This window comes from Osmerus eperlanus, chromosome 10 (assembly GCF_963692335.1).
Source record: "Osmerus eperlanus chromosome 10, fOsmEpe2.1, whole genome shotgun sequence".
NCBI lineage: Eukaryota > Metazoa > Chordata > Actinopteri > Osmeriformes > Osmeridae > Osmerus > Osmerus eperlanus.
Genome location: NC_085027.1, coordinates 7645616 through 7660553, shown reverse-complemented (window position 1 = coordinate 7660553; position 14938 = coordinate 7645616). Strand labels below are relative to the sequence as shown.

Here is a 14938-nt window from a genome sequence, read left to right as displayed (position 1 = left end):
ACATTGTTACACGTTTATCGATAGGCTAGTGGTCTGCCTAGAGTAGACTGCAACACGGCATATGTGTCACAAGCTTGACTATGGGGCTGTACACCCAGCTCTCACGGTAGGAGGGCTAGTAGATAGATGCACGGACTGGGAAGGGCACCCTTTATATTATTTAGAAATTATCAGGGATTCAAGGATTAATGCGAAAGTGTATCTTAACGAAGACCTAATTAAATTAACCGATCGACCATGTCCCCGTTGTGTGTCGCATTTTAGATAGTACTTTGTAAAACATGCATACAGGAATGTGCAGCTTTTGGGCGGAGACTTGAACCAACAGTAACACTAGGGCAAATGTAATGTTGCCTCTTCACAGCCGAAACTTCGCATCTTTAGCCTACTCTGGCGATTAGTTTCGAGGTGGCGTGTACTACAGAATTGTCGCGTTGTTTTTGCCCTCGCTGGATGGGCTGTGTGTTTGTCGTAGAGAAGATTCACAAAGGAACGGAATGTAGAAAGCCTATCGACAACTCCCTGAATAGAAATTTCGGTGCGTGCAGAACGAACCAGAATCGTGAGTTAAGTAGGCTACTAACACCGAAGCGCGTATAGTGAACGATCTCGGAAAATGTACATAACCTATATAACATTGTGTCAACAAGTAATGCTCTAAAGAAGCCTTTATTCACTTGTATCGTTTTTATCAATGCTTGGGGGGATGCATTAGGTTGTTTTGTGGGGAAACGTGTTATGTCTGGTTTAATTTCTTCATTCGCCACTTATGGAACAAAGTGTCTTTTATCTTGCCGATACGGTGGATAGTTTGTCGGGTTAGAATCCTGGTGCTGCACTAAAAAGTTCCAAAGGGTGTGAGATCGTCGTAGAACAACCATGAGGAACACAGAGGAGGCAGAGGGGTTCGATGGTGAGGCCTCCAACACGTCCATGATTTCAGGAGCTAGCAGCCCCTACCAGCCCACCACCGAACCAGTCCATTCCAGGAATGTTCTGGGACAAATCAGATGCGACATGGAGTATCTCAAGTCCGTCTTTGGCATGCTAAAAGCCATTGAAGTGGTAAGTTTCACAATATAAATATAATAAACCACTACACCAGCATAATGTAATGAAACGCACATTACACACACAGTCTACCACAGTTTAGTGAGACCAACAGGTTTGACAATTTAAAATAGTATGACAATAATGTGGAGGAGTATTTCATTATGATGTCACGTGTACGGTTAAAATAGGCGAGAATTGTCCATGACCTTTTCAGATTTGTGTGTGTGATTCATCCAGTAAACATTGTAGATTTATAAGTGCTGAATACAAGAAAACAGAAGCTGACCCCTTTCGAGCTGAGGACCGAATATTTTTCCTTGGGTCAAAACTCACCTACTGATCTCTCGCTGACGCTCATTCATTCACTCATTCACTCACTCACTCACTCACATCCCAGCATGGTCCACAACAGGGAAGCTCAACTAAGGAAGTCATTAAGTTAAACAAGGCCTTTTTTTTCCTGCCCCCTCCTGTAACTCTTACACATTTACATGCTTATGGAAGAGCTATTCCTTCATAAAGCATTCATAGCTCATTCATAAACCAGTGCCCCAGGCTCAACACATTTCCCCACGCTGCTCTCCACACTCTATGCTCTGAAGTGTGTGTCTGTGTTCCTCAGTATCACACACACCTGAGATGTTTACTATTGGAAAGGTGGAGACAAAGGTCAATCGCTGTGTCTGCTGTGAGGAACATATTGTCTTCCTAGACTTTAACTGCAGAGTAGAATAAAGTAGAATAGAATCACCTTGCAGTCATCAGAGGTGAGAGGGTAGGTGTTCAGTAAACACAGCACAGATCAGATGTGCAGCAGGACCAAGGTCGTCTATTACATTCATCCTAAGCAAAAGTCACTCAACATGATAGTTTGATGTCTGCCTAGCTGGTTTGTCTGGTTTGGTCAGGCTGTCTATAATGTAGAAGTAATAATAGAAGCAGTCTCCCCAGTCTAGCTGTCTAGTTTACTGCCTGGCCACCAGGAACTAATCCAGTCTGTCAGCTCCATTACTGAGTGTCAGGCTTACTTGACCTTGGACTCAGCAATGTTCTGTTTCATGTAGACGATAAGGTATGGTCTAGCTGGCCACCTGTCCAGCTTCAGTTACTTTCAAGTAGTTGATCTATGTGGGCAACCCAGGTGTGGCCTAGAAGGAAGTCTGTAGGTTGAATATTACTGCATGTAGGATATTTTTAACTGGGAAGTTTACTATTGCTGCTTATTTTGGTGTGCATTTAAACGGAAAGGTTAAATATTATTTAGAGGCTCTTGTGGAGGGAGTCTTTCTGATGAACTTACCAGATGCTCTGTGTGTTTGTGTGTGTGTGTGTGCATGCTTGTGTATGTTTGAGAGAAACTCCTGATTCTTTGGAGAGTTCTGTTCACCCAGCTTTTTTCAGTGAGCTAGTGTGCAGATCTAGGTTTAGGAGTTAATGAGTAGGTCTATAAGCTACAAGTTTAGGAGCTAGTGTATAGGTCTAAGAACGAGTGATTAGGCTACGAGCTAGTGATTAGGTCGAGGAGCCATTGTGCGTAGTCATGGACACAGCAGATGGTGGCTGGAGGGGATCTCGCCCCAGAGGCCATGATCACCATGGATGTAATCTCTCTTCCCTTGAGGAAGAAAGAAAGAATAGAAGAATAATGGGGAGGGTGTTACTTACACGATTACCCAGCATGCATGGTGACCCCTCCCCTCTGGGTCTATCTGGCACCTGCTGCTCCGTAGCCTGTGGAGGGCCTGCTTCTAGAGGGATGACATCATCTAATACTATAATACTACCCATGTATGCCCCCCCAGCCCACCCCATGTCTTCCACGTCACCCCCACCCCAAACCTGAACAGCCTGGGGCTATTTAGGGTTCACAGGTTCAGCACAGCTTAGTACACCATGTGTGGCTCACTCAGCTGAAAAAGGTTAATGTTGTCTGATGATAACAGATGAATAACGAGGCTACCCTGCATATCGAGGTCACATGGTTGCCATGGCAAGCACTGAATGTCAAACACTCCACAGACCCTCTCCTGCTTTCAGGAGACAGACAAGACATTGTGTAGTCGTGCAATGCATTGTATGTGTGTCTGCCACAAAAAAATGTAGAGAAAAATAGGCAAGCTGCTGATTGTCAGCACGTCATGTGATGTCTCCGTCAAAGCTGAGAAGTAAAGCATCTGGTTCAGACGTCTGATAGCTTCCCAGAAAGAGGGGGGAGGTAGAAAAGAGCATTCACAGCTTCCATAAAGTGTGATCAATTACGATGGCATTCCTACTTAAACAGATACTTCTTGTCTTCCCCGTCACTGTTCTCTTAAGTGTGCTCTAGCTTCAGTTCCAACCGGTCTCTCTTCCTCAGTTATCAGGGTAACTCCTACCAGCCAGTCTCTTCCTCAGTTATCAGGGTAACTCCTACCAGCCAGTCTCTCTTCCCCAGGTGTCAGGGTAACTCCTACCAGCCAGTCTCTTCCTCAGTTATCAGGGTAACTCCTACCAGCCAGTCTCTCTTCCCCAGGTGTCAGGGTAACTCCTACCAGCCAGTCTCTCTTCCTCAGTTATCAGGGTAACTCCTACCAGACAGTCTCTCTTCCTCAGTTATCAGGGTAACTCCTACCAGCCAGTCTCTCTTCATCAGTTATCAGGGTAACTCCTACCAGACAGTTTATAGGACTGATAGCCAGCCCGCTCATGTCAGCCCGCCAGCTCCCCCAACTAGTTGCTCACCTCTCCTCCATCCCCAGCCTGTGGTCTGTATCTGGCCTTTATCAGAACTGAGCTGAAGAGCTGCTGTCTGCCATCTATCCAGATCTGGTCAAAACCGGTCCAGTTGGACCCAGCCCAAGCCTGTAATACAAGAAGAGATGTGGTTCTGCCTGGCTGACTGGCTTTCTCCCTGCTCTCCTCTTCATGTGTGGTTTGTGAAAGGAGGATGGATGTATAGCACCTAAATAACACACAAACCACAGAATTCTCCCCATTCCTTAGGTCCACTTATGGATGTGGGAGAGAAACCGTCCAGTTCTACTGTTCAACATTATTGTGTAGAAGTTATTGTACACTGTAGAAGATTGTTGCTAACGAGCCATGGATGAGGCAACAAGAACAAAGCACATTGTTCAAGATCACCACTTTCACCCAGATAACATTATTTCCAAGTAATGTCCATGTTTTTTGTCGCAGGTCCTGTCCCTCATCGGCTTCATTTGCATCGAGACCATCATGCTTTGCCTGCCATGTGGAGGCGTCTACTTCTTTGAGTTTGTCAGCTGCAGCGGCTTTGTGGTGACCGGAGTGCTGCTGATCATCTTCTGCCTAAACCTGCACACCAAGGTCCCTCACGTCAACTGGAACCTCACGGTAGTTCACCACCACGACACACATACACACACACATACACAATGCCAGACTTAATAGAGTATTTGTTAAGTAGCCGAATGGAAAAGCAGTGTGCTGCTGTATTCCATAAAACTCATCCTAACAGAGATAGGAGTCTTAACTATTACTATCAGATTGCATTCTGGGATGCATAGTACTGTTAGTTTGAGGCTGAGGCTGTGGTTTCTACCCCTGGCATGTGAAGGCAGAGGGATGTTGGCGTTCTAGGTTAATCTTTGAGAGGACCCGATGTGCTTTCCACTGTTGCAGTCTACTGTAGAGATGGGGTCTGTGTGTGTTATTTAAAGGCAGCGCTGCGTCTTGCTGGCTCCCAGACCGCTGGCCCTGACTTGGAATGTGAGAATGGATCTAGCAGAGACACTGGGGAACCGGAGTTAGAACCTACTGGGTTCTACCAGGTTCCACCATAACCTTCTAGGATCTGCCTGTGTATGTGCGTGTGTGGAAAGGAGAGAGAAGCATATTTGTGTGTGTGTGTGTGTGTGTGTGGAAAGAGGTGGTGTCATGTGAGAGTTTTACCATGCATCCAATCACATGATAGCTGTGCTTTAGTCATGCTGCAGCACTTATTAACCCAGACTGGTCACACAGTGTGTGCACATGTGTGTGTGTTCCATAAAATACTTTTAAGGAGGTTTTCATTTGAGAGAATGATAATAATTGAACGTGTGTGTGACAGGACCTGGTGAACACAGCAGCCAGCACCTTCTTTTTCTTCCTGGCATCGGTCGTCCTGGCATCCCTCAACCACAATACTGGAGCTGAGATCGCTGCTGTGGTCAGTACACCTCAAACACCTCCCCTCTCTCTACTCTTCTCATCTCCTCCTCAAACACCTCCCCCTTCTGCACATGTACCTTCTCTGAGGTCAACTCATCTTCTTTTACTTTGTGGTTTCTGATTTCCCCCTAGTGGATAATTGCTGCAAATGACTGTCCTGCTCTGCACTCTATTGGTAGACAGAAGACAGACATGAACAAACACACACACATTCACACAAACCATGTGCTGTTGCTGGGGGATTTCTGCTGAGTGGTTTATAGTACAGATGTTCTCAGCAGGAAGTCGCTAGTTAACATCTTAGGCTTGGTAAATCCCTAGGCTCTCCTGCTGTGTGTGTGTATTGATGTGTGTGTTGTGTGTCTGTGGGTGTTGTTGGTTATCAGGTGCCACACCTTGTATGTTGATGTCACTCCCTGTGTGTGTGTTTAGATCTTTGGCTTCCTGGTGACGTGTGTGTATGGCCTAAACACCTTCTTGGCTGTGCGGCGCTGGCGCCTCGGTGATGGTCGTCAGGGGGCGGTGCAGACCAGCGAGTACCAGCGGGCACGCACCGCCTCCCGTGGTGAGATGGAGGCACGGCCGGACTTGGCCTGAGGGAGGGACCCGATGATGATGGTGAGGAGTGTTACCATCGACCGATCAAGTTGTGGACATCCTACAAGGGCAGCTGCATGGGGTCAAATGTCTCTAACGTTGAAAGACTTCAAACAGGGGAGACATGCAGGGGAGACATGACCATATAACCTCCTAACCCTGCTGGCCTTAGAACATGGACCCCTATGGTTGTCTGAGAGTCCCGACATTAAGAGAACTAACATTTCACTTTGAACTATCCATCATTCTCCCCTTTGAACTGGCTGGGTTGGTATCTAGGATTAATGACTGAATCTCATATTAGTTTCCCATTTATTTGACCTTGAATGGGTGTTGTTTAGCTCCACCTCTGCAGCTCTGTGGTATCCATGGCTACCTGAGTGGTTTCAACAGTGGAGAGGGAGAGAAAGAGAGAAAGTAGAATGAGAGAAACATTTTATAATATAAATATAGTTTTGTTTTAGGCTGGGCTAGAATGGGTTGTTGACAGTGTAGAAGTGTTTTTGGGGGCAGATACTTGCCCTTTCTGGAGTCGGCTAGTGACATCTCCCTTCATATTTCTGAGGGTTATCTGTTATTAATGTCTGTTGGAACAATAGGTTTTATTCAGATTGGGGTTGCAATACTGCTACTATCCTTTTAAATACTCACATTATGAGTGGCTAAAGCATCAGGTGAGTCAGGTAAGCCTTCCATTGTGCCAGACAAGAACAATGGACCACAGATAAATAATTTAAATGATTCCAAATAGTATGTACCCAGATCTGGATTACACAGGATGCCTCCAAACTGGGGGGCAACTACTCTTTCATTGGCTAGGAAATGGTGCCTTCCTTCTATTTGGCCAGGACATGGTGCCTTTTTTCTCATTGGCCAGTTCATGTGAGAGGACCAATGAGCTGTCAGAGAACTCTCAGGTTGCAGGAAGACGAAAGTAACTGTGTCACAACTTTGCCTAAACTATGTTTTATATATATTGTCAGTTATGTAATAACAATGTACACAATGTCTGTAATATTACTGTATTCAGCTACAGATATTTCCTCTATTTCTGAATGCACATGGTCACCATGAAGACTGAAGTGCATAGATATGTGTTTTGTTGTTTGTCTTGGTGTTAGTATTTTTCTAAATATGAAGGTGCATTTTCTTTTTTTACTGTCATTCCATTGTGTGTAGTGTCTTGCACAAATCCTTGCTGCTTATAGTAAGGAACAGTTCTAATACCAGTAGTCTCATACTGATCTAGAATCAGATCCAATCCCTGATATATTGGTAATGAACCTATTCAGAAGTTATGACTGATCCTAGATAACGACTCTTACCCTGGGTAGCCTTGTGAGTAAAGAACACTGAGCTATTGGACACATACAGGCCCTTCGCATTGTCTGGCTCTGTGTTACTACAGGAGCAACACTGAAGAGCTCCCCCTCCTGTTCATGTGTGGCACTGCTCCAACTCAAGCAATGTAACCAACTCCATTCCCTATCGGAGGACAAAGTGGACCAAGAATGACTTTTTGGGGTGGGATGTAACAAATCAAAACAAAATGTTTGATTTTTATGAACTGAACTGACCGTGATAACTGTTAATAATAATTGATGGATAGACAAGAATAGAGGAGGTTGTATTGGATGAATAGACAATCAACTGTTTCTATTTATATTTCATTGTAATGAAGAACTGAATTGGTATGAAATGCCTGTGCTTCTCTGTCATGAATGCCATCCCATATATCTATCAATACTTTGTACCACAGCCGTGTTATGTACTGCATCATACTAACTCCAATTTAGAGGGCACTAGCCCTAGGAAAGTTATCTCTCGCTAGTTGGCTATGATGTCATACAACACAGATTAAGGTGACATCTGATTGGTCGCCTTCAACACTGCATGGATGGAAGCTACTAGAAGCGGATGATGCGCTGTTAGCAAGTTTGAGTGTGACCAGAGCCTTCTGTTGGAAACAATTAAAAGGCTCTGTGTATAACCTTGAATTGACCTTTAATGTCAGGCTTGCAGTCCCTTTACATATGTGGCCCAAGTGCTCCTTCCACATGCCTAACATGGTTTAGTAAAAGTGGATTTTTGAAGTGAAGTTTTTTTCTTGTATTCTCTTTTTCAAATTTCCTCTTTACTTTGTGAGGTGTTTGGTAAATGATAGTCAGGTGTTCCCAGAACTGGAGGAATCAGCCGTCCTTTGTAAATCTGTATTTTTTGTATTTAAAACATTCTCTACAGATTAAACAACACTAGTCTATTTGTGACACTCCTTGTCTTACATTAAAATGATTAGACACTCAGCGTGAACATGTTTGATTTTTTTGGAAACAATAACAGAAATGTATTTATCCCGGAAGCAGATTCAGGGGGGTGTTCCATCAACGTCGATTAAGGAAAAGCTAGACTTATCTCGCCAAGTCTCACTTACTTTAGCGAGAGTTCCGTTCCATTAAGGTGGCTTATTTTAGTTCTAGCTACGTAACCAAGGTAACTTATACTTCGGAACTAGCCTGATCCGTGTCAGGCTAAAAGTCAAGCTAAACTAAAATGTATTGCAAATAATTTCAAACAGGCGGAAACAGAATCTCAAAAGACAGTTCCGTCGAGTAAATTCCTGCGCGCAAACCACTTTAGTCCCGTGTTCGGAAACGTAAATTCAGACTTTTTGAAGTGCAGACATTAATGATTTAGCTACATGTTTACTTCATCTCCAAAAAATATATTAATTTAAATAAACAAGTTAAGAAATAATGTCACTTTTGTTTTCAAAAGCCATTGGTTAATTGACATAAAATAAGGACTTAGAAACTAAGCAGAGCGTCTAGACAAGTTACAATCAATTATGGCATATCCGTTCTTTGACAACCCTGTGGTGGATGAAGGTGCTCAGATTATACAAGGAGCGTTTATCCCACCAGCCCCAAGGGTCTTCAGAGACAGAAGTAATGGTTCCCTGACCAGTATCTGTGGAAGAAGTATAAGTTCAGCAGGCCCAGCATAGTTTATCTAGATAAATGTAATTGTCATTCTTAAAAATAAAAAATAAACATAAATATATATATATATGAAATAACACTTTAGCAACTCTTAAGGATGGCAATGAACACATAAGAGCAGCCTACCATCCTTTGTAAAAAGTAATAGAAAGGAGAGTAGACTATAATAGTAGAAAGGAGGGTAGTAGACTGCAGTCTATGTAGGTAGGCCTAGACTATGTAGTCTGCTGGAATCACACACAAGGAAGCAAACTCACTGTAGCCAAGCCTTGACACTGTTCAGTCTGTCTGCATCTGTCTGTGTCTTTGCATGTGGGACATTCTTGAACGGGCAACTATGCCAGGAAATATGAAGGGTATACCTTGCTCCAAAGCAGTACCTGAATATTATCATCAGTTTTTCAGGTAATCTTGAAACACAAAGAATCAAGGAGGACTTTTTATTCAATTGTATAAAGTATTTTCATTGTTTAAAGTAGCCTATATGTTGACAAGCCTGTATATTACCTCTCCTCTGGCTTCCCCAATATTATAGGTGCAATATACTGTCCCCATGGGTGTATCCAGGCCCATTGGAAGACTCAGGGGGTGACTGCCTAGTGCCCCCATGGTTGAAAGCGTTTCTAAAATGCCCAGAGTGGCAAAAATTAGACCAAGTGCCCTACTGTCTGCCATTCACATTGTGAAATATGCTTGAGTGCACAGGATGCCCCATGCAATAAATGACAGTGTGCCCTCTATAAATGTAAAAAGAGTTCCTTTATAGTATAGAAAATGTGATGCAGTACCCTATAAGGTGCCCTTACAATGGCCTAAATTGGACTGTTCCCATGCCCTTACTTCCAATGGAAAAAGGTGCTGTTATGAAGTGCCCTTTATGCTGCCCCTACATGACAGTGTCCCAAATGTTGCCCTTTCCAAAGAAGACAATTAGATTCTGTGCCCAACAGTCTCCCCTAATGTTCCCAGTAGGGCATGCTTTCCCAAAATGAGGCTGTGACAACACTTGGCACAGCCACAGTCTGTCACTGTCCAAGCCCCCTCTGGATCTGTGGAGGCAGACTATGTTAATTGGAAATACTCGTAATATAATAATGATAGTCATGCTGAGCAATTTTAAATGACTGTTCTGCCAAACAAAGTGTGCAGTTTGGGTCACCTTCTGATCTAAAAAGTCAGTGCTGGATCTGTGCAATACTAGTCATTTCAGTGAATCCCCATTTAAGTCATGGTTATCTTTCCCTTTTATCTTAAAGCTCAGCATTTAGACTATCAGTTAATACATGTGTGTGGCAAAGTTATTTTGAAGTAATTTTTGATTTTGTTCAAGATGTGAAGACAAAAACATTATTAGCCCACATCAAGTGCAATTAACCATGGCCTTCTTCAGTGTTTTGAATTTTATCCTACAATTTTCAATTGCTGCCACGTTCTTTTTTGGGCTATTATTCTCAATCTCCTGTTGAGAATATCGACCATAGGCTAGCCTGTCAGAACGGTTTCAGACAGCTCATCAAATTACGCTAATTATCAGTAGGCCTAAATGCATATATATATATATATATATATATATATATATATATATATATGTTAAGTAGATTTGGTAGGTCTACAATTTACGCATTTTAACGGTCGTAATGGTTTGACAAGTTGTCTCCCTTGTCATGTTAATTGCGGCAACATTTCCCTTTTTGGGGACAAAAAAACTCAAAAAATCAATTTACGCTGCTGAAACAACACACCTCTGCTGCTTTACGCTATACTTTTTGCAACATAACTCCTCTTTTCGACGATCGCCTGATCTGGGCTGCACAGTCTAAACTTATTGAGGTCTAGCTTGAATTAGCGTTGCCTGTTAGTGGAACGGAACGTTAGTGGAACGGCTTGAGGCTTAAGTCTAAGTTGACGTTTACCCAAGTGAGATTTATTCGTGTTAGCGCGACTTGCGTTGGCGACGTTGATGGAACACCCCCCAGGAGGATCCTCTCTCCCTGGATCTACACGGCTGGCCTCGTTAATGTGAACAAACTGGTCATGTCTTCAGAGGCAATGTGATTGGTGTACCATTTACAAATGCAGGTAAACACCACATATCACATATACACAGTGCACATTTCACACACACAATCACAAATGAGAGAATCCTAGTGCAGCTCAAACAAACAAAACAACTGTGACAGCAGGTAAGGCCAAAAATAATGAGATGCAAAATAAAAAGGGAAGTTGCCACAACTTAGAATAGGAAGCGTGTTTCTAGAGGAGGAGGACAAAGTTAAAAAGGCTGATGGTGATGTGTGTGTGTGTGTGTGTGTGTGTGTGTGTGTGGGGGGGGGGGGGGGGGGTAAAGTATTGCTAGGGGAAGGGGCATTGTGAGATTTGTAGAAAAATAACTTCAGTCAAACAAGTTGAGGTTCAAGAATATCTAGAATATCATTCTTTGCGTCTGTCACCACAGACAGATTGTGGATCCCAAAAACCTTCACACCACTATGTTGAGCACAAAAACAAAATAAAGGAAGCGAAGAGGGGATTCCCCAGCGCCATATTAGTAGAGCAGTTGAAAGGGGAAAAAAGTATCTAAGTGTGTGCCACATTTCAAGGATCCACTAGACCCTGGACCTGTAGGACTGGGAGATCTTCTGGAGCAGGGTCAAACATGTTTGGTTGAGGGAGGAAGGAAGCAAAAATGGGGCAGGGGGTGGGGGTTGGAGGACAGGCGCATTTCCTGTCGGCCTTGTTGAAGGTTCAGAACAGTCCCTGGGGGGTGGGGCTCCTCAGTCAGAATCATCATCTGAGTCATCATCTAGGACACAGAATGACAGTGTCATAGATTAAAGAATTAGGATTTAGTCCACATGGAGCCTGAGTAATAAACGAGTCCAGAAGGAACCTTAATGAGTCTTTTCAGTACCTGAGTTATCAGGTGGTCTGGATGGCTCGTCAGCGCCTCCCCCTCCCTGTTTCAGGAAGTCTGCCAGTTCATTGAAAATGAAGTAGAAATCTAAAGCAAAAACAATGGTGGCTATGAAGCCAAACACCTGGAGGGAGAAGAGGGAATGGATGTCAAAACAGCTGGGAAACACACAGATACACAGACAATATTTTTTAGAAAGGTAAGTTTGTGTGTGTATTGTTCACCCCAGCAGCTTTTGAGGCTCCATCTGTGTACTTAGACACTGAGATTATGGATATGATGAAGAAGATGATGGATGCACTGACACAGCGGAGGAAATCCTTCAGAAAGAGACATAAACAGAAAGCATGTACTCCAACCCTTCCCCAGACCCTTACCTGAACCCCAACTCCAACCCTAACCTTAACCCAAACCTAACCCGGATCCGGATCTTGCTTTCTCCAGGAGAGACAAGCTTTGGGGACTCACCGTGAGCGGCCAATGGAAGCCCTTGAACCTCTGGTTAATCTTGGTGGAGTAGGCAAAGAGGATGAAGAGGGCAGCCAGGAACTCAATGAGTGGAGCCGTGACAAAGGATGCTGCCGTGGACGACACAAAACACACGAAACAAACAAACGACAGAACCTGATAGACAGGATAAAGAGAAGTAGAGAAAGAAAGAGAGAATAAAACAAATAATGCAAGATACAGAGACAAACAAAGAAAGAAATTGTTAAATTCAAAATATCAAGGCAAAATTAACAGTACTCGATTACTGACACAACTACGTTTCAACTATACAAATATTTTTTAGTAGAGGAAGGGAAAGCAGCACAAGTGTTCTTAAAAAATCTCCATTACTTTACACTTTAAATGTAAAGAATTTGTCTGCGTCAATATAAAAGTAACCCACAAGGCAAGCTAGCAAGTTTGCTGCATGACAACCATGTCTTTACTGGTCTTCGTACAGATTCTCCAGTCTACAGAGACTTGACCCTTGAGCTATTACACTTCCTGTCTGCTGCTATAAGAAGATGCAGCTGTTTCATGAACACTAAACACACCCACACAAACTTACACACAAACACTAGCACCCTACCCACCTCCACACATACAACCTCATTCAAATTCATAACTTTGGTGCCATTCTTGGTGAAGCCCAAATACTGTTAACTCTCTGTATAGACAGGCAGCTTGTTTCTGTAAAAGGGTCATATAAATCACAGCTAAGCCCTCCAGCCCTCTCCATACCATACCCCACTCCACCCTACCCCCCCAGACCTACCGCACGTATACCCCCACTTCAAGACCTAACTACCTGCAACTATACTCACCCTACCCCCAACCACCCTTTAGAATGTTGTTCAGACACTGTACCAATGTGCTATCAATTTACTGGAATTCCACTAGTCATGTTGTTGGTGTGTCCTTGAAATAACTGTTGCCTACACTCGAGTATGCATACAGGAGGAAGAGGGCAACAGCAAAATTGAGTCAACTGCAGACAAGGCCTGGTGTCTGGACACACTCTAAAGAAGGCTGTCTTGGCCAAAACAAGAATGTGTTTTGCCTTCACTAAACCAGTAAAATGTTCTGTCTTGGTCTCTATTTGTGGGATGTGCTACCATAATCTTCTTCAGCATGTAGATCCTGTCTGACATCAGCTGTATATTAGATGTCACAAGACATGCACTAAAGCTCATTCCATCTGACACACATAGCCACTGGAAGATCAAACAGACAGGTTAGCTATCTCCAGTTGATCTCAGTTACATTCCCAGTCCATGTACAGTATCAAGTTCCCTAACAGAGTCAGTTACAGTACAGTTAAGTAGAAAAACATCAGTATATTACTGGTTTAGTCATGAGTTCATCCCAGGGGTTTCCAACTATAGCAGGCCAAGCCGTTTGTGTGTGCATGTGAGAAGATCATCACAGAGACAGAGGAAAGAGAGCTTGTATTGTTTTCTCAGCCTGATTCTTTTACCTTCAGGACAGGAGGCCAGCTGCCCTCAGCAGACCAAGTCAAAGAAGAGAGTCAAATGCTATACTGAAGGATAAAAGAAAGTAGAGAGGGAGAAACACAGGTTAAGAGAGATAGGAAGGTGGTAGAGAGGGTGAAAGGGTTGAAGAAAGAGATGGAAAGTAAGCGAGTGAGTGAGTGCAATGAGACAGGGAGAAAGAATGAAAAAGAGGGGTGGAGAGGGGGGTTCTTGGCCCATAACAGGAAGAGCTGAATACCATCACATGACATCCATCAGGACCATCTACTACATAGACAGACAAGACACACCCCTTTCTTCTTGTACCTCATTAGACACATTAAAACAATACCTCCTAAAATATCTGAAGATGCATTAGTTTAGGAGAACTTTTTGATGTGCTGATATCTACACGTATCAGCATGCATCTAATACAACGTTCATCCGAATTCTGCTGTCACTGTGGCCTCCTTATGAATCGGGAATTAAAAGTTTTAGTAGGCCTACTATTTCAATCGTATCACCTGACTTCCCTGCATGCTCTCTCCACATTCGAAGCACATAGCCTAAATAAAAGTGTTACCCTTTAAAGCCTAAAATTTTGTAACATTAAAAGTTCATTTGAATGGTTTGAATGGTAAACGAACAATTTCGATTCAAACATGCACATACATCTTTGACTGCAGTCTAAATCTTCCAACATTTGTCGTAAGGAAAAAAACGATTTTACGCACGCTTGCCAGTCGAAACAATGAAAATGATGGTATATGCTACTTTAAATTAAAAGAAAGCTACTTTACCACTTCTGATATAAGAAGCTGTCCTTTTCGCGAACAGGCGAACTCTTTTGTCGGGAGAATAGAGAGCATTGCATTCTGGCGCGGTTGCGTCGTTTCGGGGGCCTCAATATCCCCCATCGCGGAGAAGATGTTTTATTTCGATGTTATTTCTCGTTCAGACCAGTGAGCTGGAAGTGATAATAAAGTGAAAAACGCTATGCCAGTAAAATTGCGTGATGCCTCTTGGCATGGAAACGGAAACGATGACAGTGCGGATTGCGGAAACGTAGCGCACAAAAGCGCAACATCTGCAACATCCAGATGTTATGACCACTATGTGAGAAGGGTGAGCTATTGTGCAGTGGGCGTCCCGCTTCGTAGGGGTAGACCAACTTTAATTTGTTTTAGTAGAAACAATACAAAATACTTTTTTATATACTTTTTTGAAAGCCTTTGTTTTTA

At 43.3% G+C, this 14938-nt stretch overlaps 2 protein-coding genes across 2 annotated transcripts; one reads left to right on the top strand and one right to left on the bottom strand.

Moving 5' to 3' along the window:
* Positions 1 to 130: 130 nt before the first annotated feature.
* Positions 131 to 8126, top strand: cmtm4 (CKLF-like MARVEL transmembrane domain containing 4). Its single transcript, XM_062471853.1, has 4 exons — positions 131 to 1065; positions 4231 to 4407; positions 5126 to 5224; positions 5659 to 8126. The coding sequence occupies exons 1-4, from the start codon at positions 880 to 882 to the stop codon at positions 5821 to 5823; spliced, it is 627 nt and encodes a 208-aa protein (XP_062327837.1). The 5' UTR covers positions 131 to 879; the 3' UTR covers positions 5824 to 8126.
* On the bottom strand, positions 7371 to 14806 carry cmtm3 (CKLF-like MARVEL transmembrane domain containing 3). Its single transcript, XM_062471854.1, has 5 exons — positions 14498 to 14806; positions 12205 to 12360; positions 11961 to 12056; positions 11734 to 11860; positions 7371 to 11625 (listed from the first exon to the last, which is right to left on the bottom strand). The coding sequence occupies exons 1-5, from the start codon at positions 14612 to 14614 to the stop codon at positions 11597 to 11599; spliced, it is 525 nt and encodes a 174-aa protein (XP_062327838.1). The 5' UTR covers positions 14615 to 14806; the 3' UTR covers positions 7371 to 11596.
* Between the last annotated feature and the right edge of the window lie 132 nt (positions 14807 to 14938).